Below are 16,938 nucleotides of genomic sequence, written 5' to 3' on the forward strand. Positions count from 1 at the left end.
CTGGCCAGTGTGTGCATGTTAACTGATGAGAGCTCAATCCATAATCAAACAAAGAAGATAAAGACATCCAAACCCACTACCCTTAACAGGAGTCTTCAAAGTGGAACTCGCTCATGAGAAACAAGCAGTCAGGGCAGAGGTGCTCATTACCAAAGAGTGCATGAATGCTCCTAAGCTGCCACAAGTCTTCAGCTGATTCAGTTTACCAAACTGCTGAGCTGGACAATCTTCTCCTGGAAAGCAACAGCCTGTTTCGTGGCCTTGGGTGTTTGAAAGGAAAGACTGTGCATCTGCAGATCGATCAATCTATTAACATCACTGAGGGGCGATTCATCTCCAGGCAAAAGTGGAAGAGGAGCTATGAAGGCTGGAAGAGGCTGACATCATCGAGCGAGATTATGGGCCACTGCCTGGGTTCCACAACTGTTGTCACCCGGAAGCCCAAACAGCCAGGAGAGGTGTGGCGGAGTGTGGCCATGCACCTCCTAAATCAGGCATGCCAAAGACAACAACATATCACGCCTTTAAAGGATGGACTAATAAATGAGGTCAAAGGAGCTAGCTTGTTCTCCAAAACAGATCTTAAGTCAGGGTATCACCTACTGATGCTCGATCCCTCGTTTTGATATATCACGACCTTCCCCACACACCTGGGTCTGAGACTATACACAAGATTAAACTTCGGAATCTCCAGTGTCGCTGATGTTTTTGAGAACACCATCCCAGAATTTCTATACGGATTGACCGGAATAATTAACATCTCTGATGACATCTTGGTGTAGGCACACAATGTGATAGTCATTATTGTGTCCAAAAAGTCCTATAGTGCCTTCAAGCGGCCTCAGGCTGAACCCTGCAAGTGTGACTTTCTAAAGCAACACATCAGTTTCTTCGAACAGAGATTTTCAGCGGCAATGGTGACTCCGAATCCCAACAAAGTCAAAAACAAGAAATCTGTACTCACACCAACTTTCATGACAGGAGTAAGACATTTCCTAGGCTTGATGACATACTGTGGTAAGTTTGCAAAGAATTTGACAGCCTTTATGGATCTAACCCAGGCACTTACAAAGACTGATGTCAAGCAATGGTCATAGAGGGTAGATAGTGTTTCAACAGACCAAGGATGGGACACCGCAGTATCTGCCGCTCCCTCACCCGTTTCTCCAGGCCCCGGACTCCTGCCTCACGACTCTCCCTGCTCCACTCGGGAGCCAGAGCCTGCGCCGCCATCAGCCTCAGGGAACTAAAGTTCCCAGCAGCCTCCAGGAGGCGGGCCTGGCCCGTTTTTACACCTCGCAGCAGATTAATTCCTTCTGCGGCTCCTGCATCGCGGGAGCAGTGCGGGCAGTGCCCGGGCAAAGCCTAGACAAAGGGTGAACCCGTCCATGCCCGTCAGAAACAGAAGGAGGCTGGGCCACCCCTCTCACGCCCACAGTTTCAGTTACAGTGCTCTGTGGCTTTGTCCCCCGACACCATGCCAGGCGCTCTCCCCTCAGCCCAACCTGCACCAGACTCCCAGTAGTTACTGCCCAGCTGCACCCCTCTTGATCCTGGCAGCCTGGGCCAGCTGCAGTTGAACTTGCAGTCTAGCTTCTTCCCCTTCCCTTTCTCCCTGCCTGCACCACCTATCCCTTGCCCCCAGGCTCTGCTGGAAACCTCCCTTCAGCTGCCTGCAGCCCTGCGGCTCCCTACATCTCGCCTCCCGCGTCGCTCACCGTCGTGCCTGATGTCTCCCCCTATGGGCACCATTGGCACCCTCCTGCCAGTAACCCAGTCTTCTGGCATGGAGACCACAGCGCACCCACGCAGCAGACGCGCACAGTGGGTATGCTGTGCATGGACCTCGCTCGGCACTAGGTCTCCACCCACCACGGACCGCCTGTGCCTCACATCAGACGAACTTAGAGCCCTGGACTCCGGATGCCAGAACAACTGCTGCGCCCAGGCCTCACCCAGGACCACCAATGGCCCTTTCTCCTGCCGGAACTGCCGATTTACCTGCATCACAAGAGAAACAACTGACACCACGTTCATCAGCCACAACAAGTCACTCACACTCAACAGCAGGGCTGTGGCCAACACCTCCAGAGAGATCAACTGCCTGCTGAACAACGCACGCTCTCTTGGAAAAGACGCCACAGAAATCTGGAAAACCATCACCACCCCAGACACCGTCTTCTTCACAGAGACCTGGCTGAACCCCGCATCAGCACCTCCTGTATCAATTCAGGAGGACGCCTGCCACCAAAGTATTGTCTAGGTTCCTAGACTTGGGGATAATAGTAGCTAAAAGGCTCCTAACTAGATGGTGGAAAGTGGTGGACCCACCACATGTACGGGCATGGCGTCACTCATTGTTAGCATGGGCCAAGGCAGAAAGCATCTCCATCAAGCATGAAGAAACGTTAGAACTGCGTTGAGAACCCATAGCAGCATGTTGGGACAACCTCTTAAATGAGCTGCAACAGATAGAGGGCGGTGACCCTGAGGATTCGCCTGGTTGCGACGTGGGCGAATAGATGTAGCGAACCATACACTAACCATACACGCTAACGGGCGTACCATGATATTCCAAGGGTGTACGCAGACCACTTAAGAATGTGAATAAGCGTGGACACTATGCAAAGGGGACATTGAGTAACACAGCAGCAAGGAAACATTACGCAAACAGTCCCGAAGATGGAGAGATTGGAGGGAATTTACTAAAGAATGAGGCCTGAACCTGGCTTTAATTACATTTCAACGCTGTTTGGAAGAAGAGAAGGGATGTTTTGAAGACTGGCATCGTAGTTCGGAAACTTTGAATTTGTTTTTCCACAACTCCTAATTGAAGAAACCGAAGGGGAAGTTTCGAGAATGTGCATTAGTGAGGTTCCGTGAGAATCGTTACGACGTTTTGGGCATGATCGAATATGGACGAGCTTGGTGTCGGTGAACCGTAAATGACGAGTACAGTAAGTGTACGCATTTTCGCTACACTACTCGAAGGGATTATGCCTAGTTTACGTGTTTCTTCACCTGAACCCTCGGGTTCCATTTTGGATACGGCATCCATTTTGTTTCTTGCCCTCACGTAGTCGGCGAGCAGGCAACTGTTCGCTTCATGACCCTTTGGTTCCCAAGCCTTATGGAAGACGCATCTTCCTTTCATGCGTCTTTATAACCGGAGGAATGACACTGTAGAGGCAGGTGGCCCAGCTTGAGGGTAATCTTGCTGTGCCGGGCTAGTGTTTCAGCCGTGCATGTGCGGGGATCAAGCCCTTTGATCCTACGATTACGCTACGATATTACCCCCACACTCTTCTCTCTGTTTGTCTGACTTCCTTGCAGCTGCTCTTGTCTCCTCTTCTCGCTCATTTACAACTCACGTGGAATGTGCATAATGGTGGGAAGATGTGCTTTTACAGTTGGGAACCGGCAATGCTACTGTGATTATGTTCCGGGGTTCTGAAAACATGAAAGCGACCCTTTTGTAGTTTTACTGTGAGAACGAAGTGTAACCTTTTGTTCACATGTTGTGCTATGGTGAAATCATGTATAAAAGGAGCGACTCACATATGCAATTTGAAGCAGACTCTCAGAACCTACATGCCGATGTACTTCTAATGACTCTTGCCTCCCTGCAGTAATAAACGCTGATCTTTGACGCCGAAGGAAGTCTCCCGTGTCTCTGTCTCTTGTGCGCCGAAACAGGTATCCCATGAAGGTTATAGGTGTTGTTCCCTGGCACCGCTGGTTCTGCTAAAAGTCCAGTCCTTCAGTTGGCGCCCAACATGGGGCGACATCAGCGGTACCGGTCCAAAAGCCTGACGATTGCGAGGAACTTCGTGTGAAATCTCCGAGGGAAGGTGCACCCCGCTTCATCGATCCTGTTGTCGAAATAAGTGGCCCGAAGATTTTCCCTGCGAAGCTTCCCGCCTCCTGACGGCTGCAACGGACTGATGCCCTGACTGTCGACCTGTCTTTGGTGCCCGGCGAGACCTTACGTAAAGCGAGACGATAGACGGGCCTTCCTGGTGACGCCATCGAGTTCTCAGTTAAGTATTTGTGGGTCGCTCCCAGTCCTTAGTTGTTGTATGCACGGTTCCATTACGGTTCCGTTGCATTTGTGGTTGTTCATGCAAGGCTACGTAACAGTTCCTTCGCATTTGTGGTCGTTCTTGGTGCTTAGTTGTATGCATGGTTCCATTGCATTTGTGGTTCTTAGTTGTTGGTGCTTAGTTGTTATTTGACAGTTGCAATTGCCAAAAACCGAGGGTTTTGTTTTCCACGGAGATTTAGTACTTCGGTAACCCTTGAAGTTTGATACTAGGTTAGTGTGCACGATGCCTAGCCATAGTGGTTTGCTTAGTTTCTTTAAATGTTGCAACAAGGATTCCCGGTTAGAGGACTCGTGTCCGATACCTCCAGTTGGAACTCCGACATATGAGCTCTACAGCCGGCATGGTGTGGGTCCTATTATTTATAATAAATATTGGGTCCGTTACACGAAAAAGGATGGTGTCCTTAGTTGGCCACTGCATGGAAGTTTTGAGTCTACAATTCTGGATAATCTCGAAGCTAAATTGTTTAAAAAGAAAGTTAGACCCGCTATGTTTGACTCTTTTCGGATGTGGCGTAAAGAGGCCAAACAAAAAGAAATCAAACAGCTTAAAAAGAATAGAAGAGAGGGTATTGCTCCGATAGAGCAAGTTGTACAACAATATGAGCAAGATAAAGATGAAAAAGAAATAGAAGTTTCTACTAGATTAAGGCACATGCGGATAGACAAATGTTATCCGGCCTTACCAACTAGTCCAGATAAGAAAGAAAAGGATTCAAAGGAGGATCCTCTGTTAGCGTATTTAATGAAATCGCCACCTCCCTACGCACAGGGTGCTACGGCTCCCGTAGCTCCACCTGTAGTTCCCCCTGTTGTCCCTCCCGTTGTTCCAGTGGCTGCTGGTCAGCCTATTGTTGGTCCTACGTTTGTCCCTCCATCTGTTTCTGTTCCTACCGCTCCTTTGCCTATACCTCCTCAATCGCCAGTTTCTGCTACTTCGACAGCCTTGTCGGCTTCTACTGTCCCTACGTTCACTTCTAATATTGTTGCTCCTGTTCTCTTTCCTTCTTCTCCTTCTGCTCGTACCCGTATTCCTAATTCTGTTGCTACGCTCTATTCACCACTGTCTGGATCGATACTACCGTCCAGCGTTTCTGAAACTCCTCAGAGACGTAGTCAAATCCCTGGTGGAAGAGAGAGTGCAACACTAGCGAATATGGCCCGTAAATGGATAAGACATCCTGTTAACTATCCTTCACGTGTGGTTTTCGACACGTTTTCTCAGTTTAATGAGCCTACGCAGAGATTTGTGTTCGAAGAAATGTGTAACTCTTTGAGAGAACAGTGGTATAATGATGATCTAGATAATGTACCGCCCGATATGATTGAACTTCAGAGTCAATTTTCGAACGGTATGATTGTAGGTGGAGACGTGCGGCGTGCCTTAGAGCGCTTGTTAGCATTTAGATCCACAGTACCTTCTCGAGTATCATTTGATGGCAATGTTGAAACTTGGAAAGCGACTCCTGGTCAGTACCCTATGCGAGAGGTTCCGCCTCTTTGGGTGCCAGGTGATGCTACTGCTGTTCCTCCGGTTCAGCCGCATTTCCAAAGAGTATGGATACACCTCCCATGGAAACGATCAGAGGTTTTGCAGGTGAAACAATCTTTGCCTGATCCACGTAAAAATCCGGCAGGTTATTATAAGGAGTTATCTCAATTAGTGGATGCTACCATTATGAACCTTGCCGATATTGACATGCTGTTCGGAAATGTTGTACCGCAACCAGTTTGGGCGAAAATTCGTCAGGAAAATCATGCGAATGAGTTAGGCGGTGATTGGCCTGCACTTATAGCGGCTGATGGCCGACAAGTTGGTGGGGCTAAACCTGAACAGGTAATTACGGATCTGCCACAGAGAATTATTACGCTAATGAAAACGCTTATGCCGGCGATGAAGGTAAACTGGGATAAATTAGCAGCCTGTAAGCAAAAGAAGGATGAGAGTGTCTCTGATTTCTTTACAAGGTTTGAAGAGGCATTTATTGATCATAGCGGCCAAGATATGGGTACCGAGGGAGGTCAGCGGTTATTTGTCGATAAGTTTGTCTTAAATTTATTGCCTGAGCTATGCAACAAATTGAAGAATTCGGAGAGTGCATGGGCTGTTTCGACCACTGCACAGATATTAGCGACTGCTCAGTATTATGAGAATAGGGAGAAAGAAGAAAGTGATCGTTCAGAGAAGAAAACGAAAGAGCTCAAAACGAAGGTTTTGCTGCAGCAAGCATATCCTCCACGTTCGAATCAAAATGATTTGCAACAGCAGTATAGGCCGCAATCACAGTCCTCCAGAACGCAGACACGTTCTGACTCCTTTGACTCTAGATCTATGCTTGGGTATAATCAGTGCGCATATTGTAGGAGAGAAGGACATATAAAATATGATTGCCCGGCTCTACGTGATCGCCTTAATGGTGTATCGACACGAGGGGGTCGTGGTGGTCCTCAACAAGCATCACGAGGTAGAGGTCGTGGTACTTACCAGAATCAAACTGAGCGCTCTAATACGTCGGCCGATGCGAATAATTGTTTTGACCAGCGTAATGCGGGATCAGTTAGATCAACACAGTATCATGTGGACGATTATTACGTTGAACATGAGACTATTGCAAATGATCAGTACTAGGACAGCCACCGACAAAGAGAGGGAGTAGTATCAGTTCCAGTTGATCAGAGTGGGCCTTACATCGCAGTTGCTACATCTGGCGTGGTTGAGCCTTTTCTGTTAGACACTGGTGCGACGAAAAGTTCTATCATGCATTCGAAACTCCCTGGCGCACCTTTGTCTGGCTTAACAAATGTTTCCGTTGGATTCTCTGGCGCCCCGGTTAGCAACCCTGTCTCTAGCCCGTTGCACCTTATGATTGTCCTCGTGAGCTAGAGGCTCCTTTGATTCTATCTACTGGTTGTGGTGAGAATCTTTTGGGTTTGGATTTGCTAAAACGGTTATATGCGACTCTGTATTGCTCTCCTGAAGGAGTGGAGCTTACATTAGGTCGGAGAGTGATCTCTCCCATGTACTTATCGATCGATAAATTCCCGCCGGAATTGAGCTCCCTTCCTGCGTCTCTGTGGGCCACCGGTCCCAATGATGTGGATCTGTTGGACATTCCACCCTATGTGATTCAACTGAAACCAAATGTGCGATTACCACGCATACCTCAATACCGCATGTCTCTTGAAGGTGAGCGAGCGCTATTAGCGATCATTGGTGACCTGATCAGCAAGGGTGTTGTTGAAGAAACTCGCGGAAATGTGTGTAATAGTCCTGTGCTACCCATGCAGTTGACACTCTTTTGAACCGAACGAAAACTCAACATTTGACGAGCGCAAGATTGTCTGGGTATGAGTTGACGTTACTGGCCAGTCACATACGGATAAAACGGTGTAACGTGTTGAATCCAGCAACATTGCTGCCGATCAACACGGAGCCAAGTGATGTAGCACCACATGACTGTTATCTGCGTACTGAAGAGGAAACAAAAGGTCGTATCGACCTGAAGGATACTCCATTAGTAGACCCTGATGGTACTTTGTATGTTGATGGCTCGTGTTTTAAGTTGCCGAATGGTGACGTGACGACTGCGTATGCTGTAGTGACATTGAGTACGATTGTAGAAACTGAAAGATTGAGTCAGAATTCGGCCCAGGCTGCTGAATTGATCGCCTTGACGAGAGCATGTGTGTTGTCCAGAGGAAAACGGGTGAATGTGTTTACAGATAGTCAGTATGCTTTTGGTGTGGCACATAGTTTTGGGCGATTGTGGAGAGAAAGAGGATTCCTTACGTCGCATGGCGCGAAGATTCAGCATGGACAACTCGTGAATGACCTTCTAGATGCACTTACATTGCCTAAGCAGGTGGCAATAATTAAATGTAGTGCGCATCGGAAAGTGATGGATGATGTTGGTCGTGGTAATGCGTTTGCAGATGAGACTGCTAAGGAGACAGCTAAAGATTTGACGAATCGAATGTACGTTACGAGTTCAGTGAGATGGCCGACTGAGACTAGTATGTGTGAAGATACAGTTGAGAGTGTGAAAGGAATACAGAATGAGGCCACTGAGACGGAAAAGACTAAGTGGAAAGAGAGCACGGGGAAATTGGATGAGAATGGATGTTGGGTTGATTTGTCGGAGAAACAGAGATGGATGTTACCGGATGCATATGTGCTTGCGGTTGTCACAATGGCTCATGGTACAGCACATATTAGCGCAAAAGGTATATGCAAGCTGCTGTCTCCTGTATGGAAGAATGATGGGATTACTAAGTGTGCAGAGAGAGTGGTTAAAAATTGTATGGTATGTTTGATGTATAACCCTGGTAAGGGTACTCCCACTCCACCTGGTCATTTTGCCCCTCCTACATGCCCGTTCGAAGTTATTCAATTGGACTTCATCCACATGGAGAGATGCCACAATTTGAAGTATGTGTTGGTTGTAGTGTGTGCGTTCTCCAGATGGATTGAGGCTTACCCCCTTAAAGATAATACTGCTCTGTCCACAGCGAAAATTTTGCTTAAAGAGTTTTTCCCCAGGTATGGAATGCCTCGGATTGTATGGTCGGACAACGGAAGTGAGTTTGTGGGGAGTGTGATGAAGAGTGTGTGTCGAGGTTTAGGTATAGTGCAAAAATTTCACAGTGCTAATCATCCTCAGTCAGCAGGTTTGGTGGAAGGGTACAATGGCACCCTGAAGCTGAAACTCGCTAAAATTCAGGCAACTACTGGTTTGTCATGGCCGGATGCATTGCCTCTAGCTCTCCTATCGACCAGGGCAACTGTACACTCACGAGTAGGGCTTAGCCCATATGAGATTGTATTCGGTCGTCCTGCTAATGTTTGGGGAGTCCCAAGGCCAAAAGAATTGAACAGACTTGAATATCCTATGTTGATTGATTATCTTCATGATCTGACTGCTAAATTGAGTTTGATTCATCAACAGGTCTTTGAGGCTCTGCCGTCACAAACAGAGGGTCCTGGCCATTGGCTCCAACCAGGGGACTGGGTATTAACCAGAAACTTTGGACGAAAACGAAACCTTGAGCCGAGGTTTGTGGTACCCTTCCAGGTGCTGTTGGCGACGAGGACGGCGGTTCGGCTGGAAGGACGAAAGCACTGGGTGCATGCCACCCACACCAAAAAGATCCCACTTCCTCTGCCGGCGGACACCTGGATACGTAAAGGCTTTTCCTCGTCTGAAACCGACACTCCACAACACTTTGTCCCGTTCAGCGAAGCTCAGCCCATATCTGACACCCCTCAAACAATTTCTTTGCCATCACCCTTGGAGAACTCAAGTACTGAACAATTGCCTGAACAATCAAACACTCAGTTGTCAGCCGATCCACTGTTTGAAGATCAGACTCGTCCCGGAAGCAGCCGATACTTCCTTCGTCCACGTACAAAAGACAAATAAAAAATATTTTGTTCCCTTTTTAGATTTTACATTTGCTCTGAACATTGTGGACATATTATATTGTGTACCTTTTTCCTTTTCGTGCAGCCAAGAACATTATAGTAAATTGAATGATCAATTTATCTAGAACCTATCATCTGGGTTGGCCGTAGGGCCGTGCGGGTACTTTCTTCTGTTTAGCAGCTATCGACACTAGGTCGGTTTCTTTTATCAATTTCTGGGAACTCCTGGGGATTGATAATCGCTACTCGGAACGAAGTGCGTCAAGAACGTCGCGGACGGTCGTTAGAGGATGGAATTGCCTACGCTGTCGAAAAGAGAGAAAATGTTGGCACAAAGAGCGGTATTAGATAAGGTGTTTCGTACAAGATGTTTTTTATTGCAGGTTTTCATTCTGTTCCTGACTGTATCTATGCTACTGGTGGGAGGAGTATATTATGGTTCTCAATTATTGCTGCCTTCTACGATACCTACTCCACCTTCTCATGATCTAAATTTCATTTCTACTGTCTCTCCACATTCCTTTCATCATCTGCCTCAACACGAACAAGTCAGACGTGCAGAATTTAGAAATAATTCCTTTATCCAACTCTTGCATCAGCATCAGTTAGTGGTAAACACTACCAATTGTTGGGTGTGTGGGTTAATGCCCCATACCATGGATAAGGGTATTCCGTATTTGGTTCTTCCCTATAGCTCCCAAGGGTCAGCTCGAGCATTCCAAACTATGTTCCGTAGTGCACTAGATTCCTATCCCCATCGAGAGCCACGCTCAGCAAACTTTGGTCCTGGCCCGTATCACAAGTCTCTGGCGATAGCTATTGCTGATTTAAATAGAGATGTTTTTGACGCATCGCTTATCCCAGAGGAGGAGGTGCGAGCATATAGGGAACTAAGTGAGACTGAGTATAGTGTATCAGTGGGTGACAGGCAGCTTAAAAGCTCATCACCAATATGGATTGTACCTCACCTTGGTCACTTCTGTCTGGAAGGTCTTGGGCGAAATCCAAGAGCACGGTTTGGGAAGAGTGCTTGTACTGAGACGTATGTCTTACCGATGCTCTCTTCCCCTGTCTTCCTAACTGCCAAGGGTACCTATTTTGTATGTTATGATCGAGCATATACGTGGTTGCCTCATGACTTCTCAGGTACCTGCTATATTGCAAATCTCTTGCCCCCGACCTTCACTGTTGCCTCAGATTATCACAGAACTAGAATTGTGAGAGGTGTAATTAGCAAAGAAGATACTGCTGGTCAAGAAGCAGGAGACTTCTTTAAGGGTTTCCTACCGTTCTGGGGCCCTATGGTCAATAGCAGGAATTTGAGACAGTTAACCCGTGTAGTAGAGTCAACTGCTAACATAACCGCAAGTGCCCTAGGTAATTTGACAGCCGAGCTTCAGGCGGACAGACTTATGACGTTACAGAACCGTATGGTTCTAGACGTTGTTCTAGCAGATAGAGGTGGTGTGTGCAAGGTCATCCATTCAAGCTGCTGCATATTCATCCCTGATAATGCTCCAACGGTTTATCAAGCCATCTCTAAGTTGCACAAAATCTCGGAGTCCATACACGTGGACGAGGGGAATTGGACGCTTCTAGGATGGTTTTGGGGCCTGATGTCGACTTGGGGTTGGAAGATTCTGATGATCATAGGGGTTGTTGTGACGTTTCTGTTCACGTGTTGTCTTTGTGTACAGTGTGGTCCTGCCTTATGTGGCCTTTGTGCTACAACGTGTATAAGAAGGCCATCTGTTACCAAAGAGGCATTGATGGATAGAATAATGTTTCAGCAACATCTGAATGATCTGATGAATATCGAGATCAGTTATGATTCCGACTAGTGCTTGCCTACATGAGGGCAAAAGGAGCGTCTGAGGTTCCGTGAGAATCGTTACGACGTTTTGGGCATGATCGAATATGGACGAGCTTGGTGTCGGTGGACCGTAAATGACGAGTACAGTAAGTGTACGCATTTTCGCTACACTACTCGAAGGGATTATGCCTAGTTTACGTGTTTCTTCACCTGAACCCTCGGATTCCATTTTAGATACGGCATCCATTTTGTTTCTTGCCCTCACGTAGTCGGCGAGCAGGCAACTGTTCGCTTCATGACCCTTTGGTTCCCAAGCCTTATGGAAGACGCATCTTCCTTTCATGCGTCTTTATAATCGGAGGAATGACACTGTAGAGGCAGGTGGCCCAGCTTGAGGGTAATCTTGCTGTGCCGGGCTATTGTTTCAGCCGTGCATGTGCGGGGATCAAGCCCTTTGATCCTACGATTACGCTACGATATTACCCCCACACTCTTCTCTCTGTTTGTCTGACTTCCTTGCAGCTGCTCTTGTCTCTTCTTCTCGCTCATTTACAACTCACGTGGAATGTGCATAATGGTGGGAAGATGTGCTTTTACAGTTGGGAACCGGCAATGCTACTGTGATTATGTTCCGGGGTTCTGAAAACATGAAAGCGACCCTTTTGTAGTTTTACTGTGAGAACGAAGTGTAACCTTTTGTTCACATGTTGTGCTATGGTGAAATCATGTATAAAAGGAGCGACTCACATATGCAATTTGAAGCAGACTCTCAGAACCTACATGCCGATGTACTTCTAATGACTCTTGCCTCCCTGCAGTAATAAACGCTGATCTTTGACGCCGAAGGAAATCTCCCGTGTCTCTGTCTCTTGTGCGCCGAAACAGGTATCCCATGAAGGTTATAGGTGTTGTTCCCTGGCACCGCTGGTTCTGCTAAAAGTCCAGTCCTTCATTAGTTTTCTGTGTGTACAGGGAACTCTTCTGAGGACTTCAGGTAGGTTTTATAGATACAAATAGGTTTTGTGAGGACAGCAGCTCATTTCTGTAGCAATTATTTCAAGATTCAAAGGAGTTTTCTGATGACTTACAGGGATTTAGGAAGATTTAAGAGCATTTCCTGATGATACAAGGGAGTTTTCAGAGGACTTAAGTTTTCAGAGGAATCAAAGGTATTTTCTGAGGACTTAAGAGTTTTTTTGAGGATACAAATTGATTTGATGAGGATCTGAAAGTTTCCTAGCACTTTGTGTGAACTTAGTAGTGGCATTTACACACTGCAGCAGTGAGACCTGCACCTTACACACTGAGAGGAGAATAATAAACCAGCCTTACCTGCTTAGGGTGCTTCTGACATCCTGCAAAACAGAAACACAAAGTGAAATCAGTTTCCAGAGAAGATGTTAAAGTTATGATAGTATTTGTAGGAGTGAAACACTCGATCTATGATCAGAAAACATTGGCTGCGGTCACATGACAAAGCACATTCTGTGGCATCTCATGACCGAGCACAGAGTGTGACATTCTGAATGTCCACAAATCACATAGCAGAAACTGATATTCTGAATGGTAATGCCACAGCACGGTGTCATTCTGAATGGAGCCACAAAACACGGCACATTCTGATATTCTGAATGGAGTCACTTGACTCATTGTATGATGTTCTCAACAGGGTCACATGCAGGGGCCTCATTTAGGACTTGCCAGGGGTTGCAGCTGCGACTCCTGGATTGCCCCTTGTGACCCGTCACTGCTTGTGCGACCCCTGGCTTCAGAGGTAGTAAATTCAGTGCCAAGAAGACAGAGGCAGCTCGCCCTTATGAGAGTTGTGCTCCACCTTCGTTTTCTGCCACTTTTTAGGTCGAAGCCTCCATTGCAGGGCATGGCCCTGCTGGAGGCAAAGACTTATTGTGAACAGGAGAATTTCAGTACTGCGTGAAACCACGCCCCCTTTTTCCATTGGCAGGCCTCTCGAAACGGAGGCCTGCCATTGGAAAAAGCTCCTGTTTAGCAGATTTGTCTGCTCTGGATCCCACCTCTCGAGGACTCCATGACCTGCCTTACGGTAGCACGACAGTATTTTCAGAAATATTGCCTTGGCAACCATGAGGCAGGTCAGGGAGTCCTGGAGGGGCGGGAATGCAAGTAACAATTATCACAGCATGAGACCCCACTTATCACAGCATGCCAACAGGCGCCCCAGGCTGCTGGAGCACTCAACTATAATTAATGTGCAGTTGAGTGCTCCAGCAGTGTGGGGCGCCTCTCTGCATGCTGTGATAATTATCACTTTGGGGCCTCATGCTGTGATAATTAGGGCGGCATGCTCTATTTGCAGCACTGAACATTTTCAAAGAAGGCGAAGCAGCGAAGCAGCACATTCATTGGAGACACTCACCCTCACCCCCCTCACTCGCCCTCACCCCTCACACCCCCTCACCCACCATCACCCTCAAAAACCCTCACCCTCACACACCCTCACCCCCCTCACCCTCACTCACCCGCATAGCATAACAAAACATAGCATAGCATAACGAAACACAGCATAGCATAGCATAACAAAAAAAAGCATAGGATAGCAAAAGCACAGCATAACAAAACAAAGCATAGGATAGTAAAACAAAACATAGCATAACAAAACAAAACATAGCATAGCAAAACACAACGAAGCATAGCATAACAAAGCACAACAAAACATAGCATAGCATAACAAAACATAGCATAACAAAACAAAGCATAACATAAAGCATAGCAAAACAAAACATATCATAGTAAAACAAAACATAGCATAACATAACACAACAAAACATAGCAGAACAAAACATAGCATAACATAACATAAAACAAAGCATAGCATAACAAAACATAGCATAACAAAACATAGCATAGCATAACAAAACAAACCATAGCATAACATAACAAAGAATAGCAAAACAAAACATAGCATAGTAAAACAAAACATAGCATAGCATAACATAACACAACAAAACAGCAGAACAAAACCGCATAACATAACAAAACATAGCATAACATAACATAAAACAAAGCATAGCATAACAAAACATAGCATAACAAAACATAGCATAACAAAACATAGCATAACAAAACATAGCAAAACAAAACATAGCAAAACACAACAAAATATAGCATAGCATAACTAAACACAACAAAACATAGCATACATAACAAAACACAGCATTGCAAAGCATAGCAAAACATAGCATAGCATAAGAAAACACAACAAAACAGCATAGCATAACCAAACACAACATAGCATAGCATAACAAAACAAAGCTTAGCATAACAAACATAGTATAACAAAGCATAGCATAGCATAACAAAACATAGCATAACAAAACATAGCATAGCAAAACAAAGCATAGCATAATAAAACACAACAAAACATAGCATAGCATAACAAATCATAGCAAAACACAACAAAACATAGCATAACAAAGCATAGGATAACAAAACTAAACATAGCATAGCATAACATAACATAGCATAACATAACAGAACATAGCATAACAAAACACAACACATAGCAGAACAAAACATAGCATAACATAACAAAGCATAGCATAACAAAACAAAGCATAGCATAACAAAACAACAAAACACAACAAAACATAGCATAGCATAACAACACACAACAAAACATAGCATACATAACAAAACCTAGCATAGCATAACAAAACACAACAAAACATAGCATAGCATAACAAAATACAACATAGCATAGCATAACAAAACACAACATAGCATAGCATAACAAAACACAACATAGCAAAGCCTAACAAAACAACGCTTGGCATAGCATACCAAAACATAGCATAACAAAGCATAGCATAAAAAAGCATAGCATAACAAAGCATAGCATAACAAAGCATAGCATAACAAAACATAGCATAGCAAAACAAAGCATAGCATAATAAAACAAAACATAGCATAGCATAACACAAAATAGCATAACAAAGCATAGCATATCAAAACATAACAAAGCATAGCATAGCATAACAAAACACAACAAACCATAGCATAGCATAACAAAACAAAGCATAGGATAGCAAAACTAAACGGAGCATAGCATAACAAAACAAAGCATAGGATAGCAAAACAAACATAGCATAGCATAACAAAACATTGCATAACATGACAAAACATAGCATAACAAAACACAACACATAGCATAACAAAACAGCAAAACACAACAAAACATAGCATAGCTTAATAAAACACAACAAAACAGCACAGCAAAACAAAACATATAATAGCATAGCAAAACATAGCATATCAAACACAACAAAACATAGCATAGCATAACAAAACATAGCATAGCAAAACAAAGCATAGCATAATAAAACACAACATATAGCATAGCATGACAAAACATAGCATAGCATAACAAAGCATAGCATAGCAAAACATAGCATAGCATAACAAAGCATAGCATAACAAAACATAGCATAACAAAACATAGCATAGCATAGCAAAACACAACAAAACATAGCATAGCATAACAAAGCATAGCATAGCAAAACACAACAAAACATAGCATAGCATAACAAAACAAAGCATAGGATAGCAAAACATAGCATAGCATAATAAAACAAAGCATAACAAAACATTGCATAGCATAACAAAACATAGCATAGCAAAACAAAACACAACACATAGCATAACAAAACATAGCAAAACACAACAAAACATAGCATAGCATAACAAATCATAGCAAAACACAACAAAGCATTGCATAGCATAACAAAAAAAAGCATAGGATAGCAAAAAAACATAGCATAGCATAACAAAACAAAGCATAGAATAGCAAAACAAAGCATAGAATAGCAAAACAAAACATTGCATAGCATAACAAAACATAGCATAACATAACAAAACATAGCATAGCATAACAAAACACAACAACACATAGCATAACAAAACATAGCAAAACACAACAAAACATAGCATAGCTTAACAAAACACAACAAAACATAGCATAACAAAACAAAACATATCATAGCCTAGCAAAACATAGCATAGCATATCAAACACAACAAAACATAGCATAGCATAACAAAACATAGCATAGCAAAACAAAGCATAGCATAATAAAACACAACATATAGCATAGCATAACAAAACATAGCATAGCATAACAAAGCATAGCATAGCAAAACATAGCATAGCATAACAAAGCATAGCATAACAAAACATAGCATAACAAAACATAGCATAGCATAGCAAAACACAACAAAACATAGCATAGCATAACAAAGCATAGCATAGCAAAACACAACAAAACATAGCATAGCATAACAAAACAAAGCATAGGATAGCAAAGCATAGCATAATAAAACAAAGCATAACAAAACATTGCATAGCATAACAAAACATAGCATAGCAAAACAAAACACAACACATAGCATAACAAAACATAGCAAAACACAACAAAACATAGCATAGCATAACAAATCATAGCAAAACACAACAAAGCATTACATAGCATAACAAAAAAAAGCATAGGATAGCAAAAAAACATAGCATAGCATAACAAAACAAAGCATAGAATAGCAAAACAAAGCATAGAATAGCAAAACAAAA

The 16,938-nt window shown here is 44.3% G+C and overlaps 1 protein-coding gene across 1 annotated transcript in view; it reads right to left on the reverse strand.

The window, feature by feature from the left end:
- The window catches only part of LOC144754164 (E3 ubiquitin-protein ligase TRIM39-like), a 126,279-nt gene that overhangs the window by 38,400 nt on the left and 70,941 nt on the right, over positions 1–16,938 (reverse strand). The window contains exon 4 of the mRNA XM_078641746.1: positions 12,673–12,695. Coding sequence (XP_078497872.1) covers positions 12,673–12,695 — 23 coding nt within the window. The remainder of the gene's footprint in view (positions 1–12,672; positions 12,696–16,938) is intronic.

This window comes from Lissotriton helveticus, chromosome 5_1 (assembly GCF_964261635.1).
Source record: "Lissotriton helveticus chromosome 5_1, aLisHel1.1, whole genome shotgun sequence".
Lineage (NCBI taxonomy): Eukaryota > Metazoa > Chordata > Amphibia > Caudata > Salamandridae > Lissotriton > Lissotriton helveticus.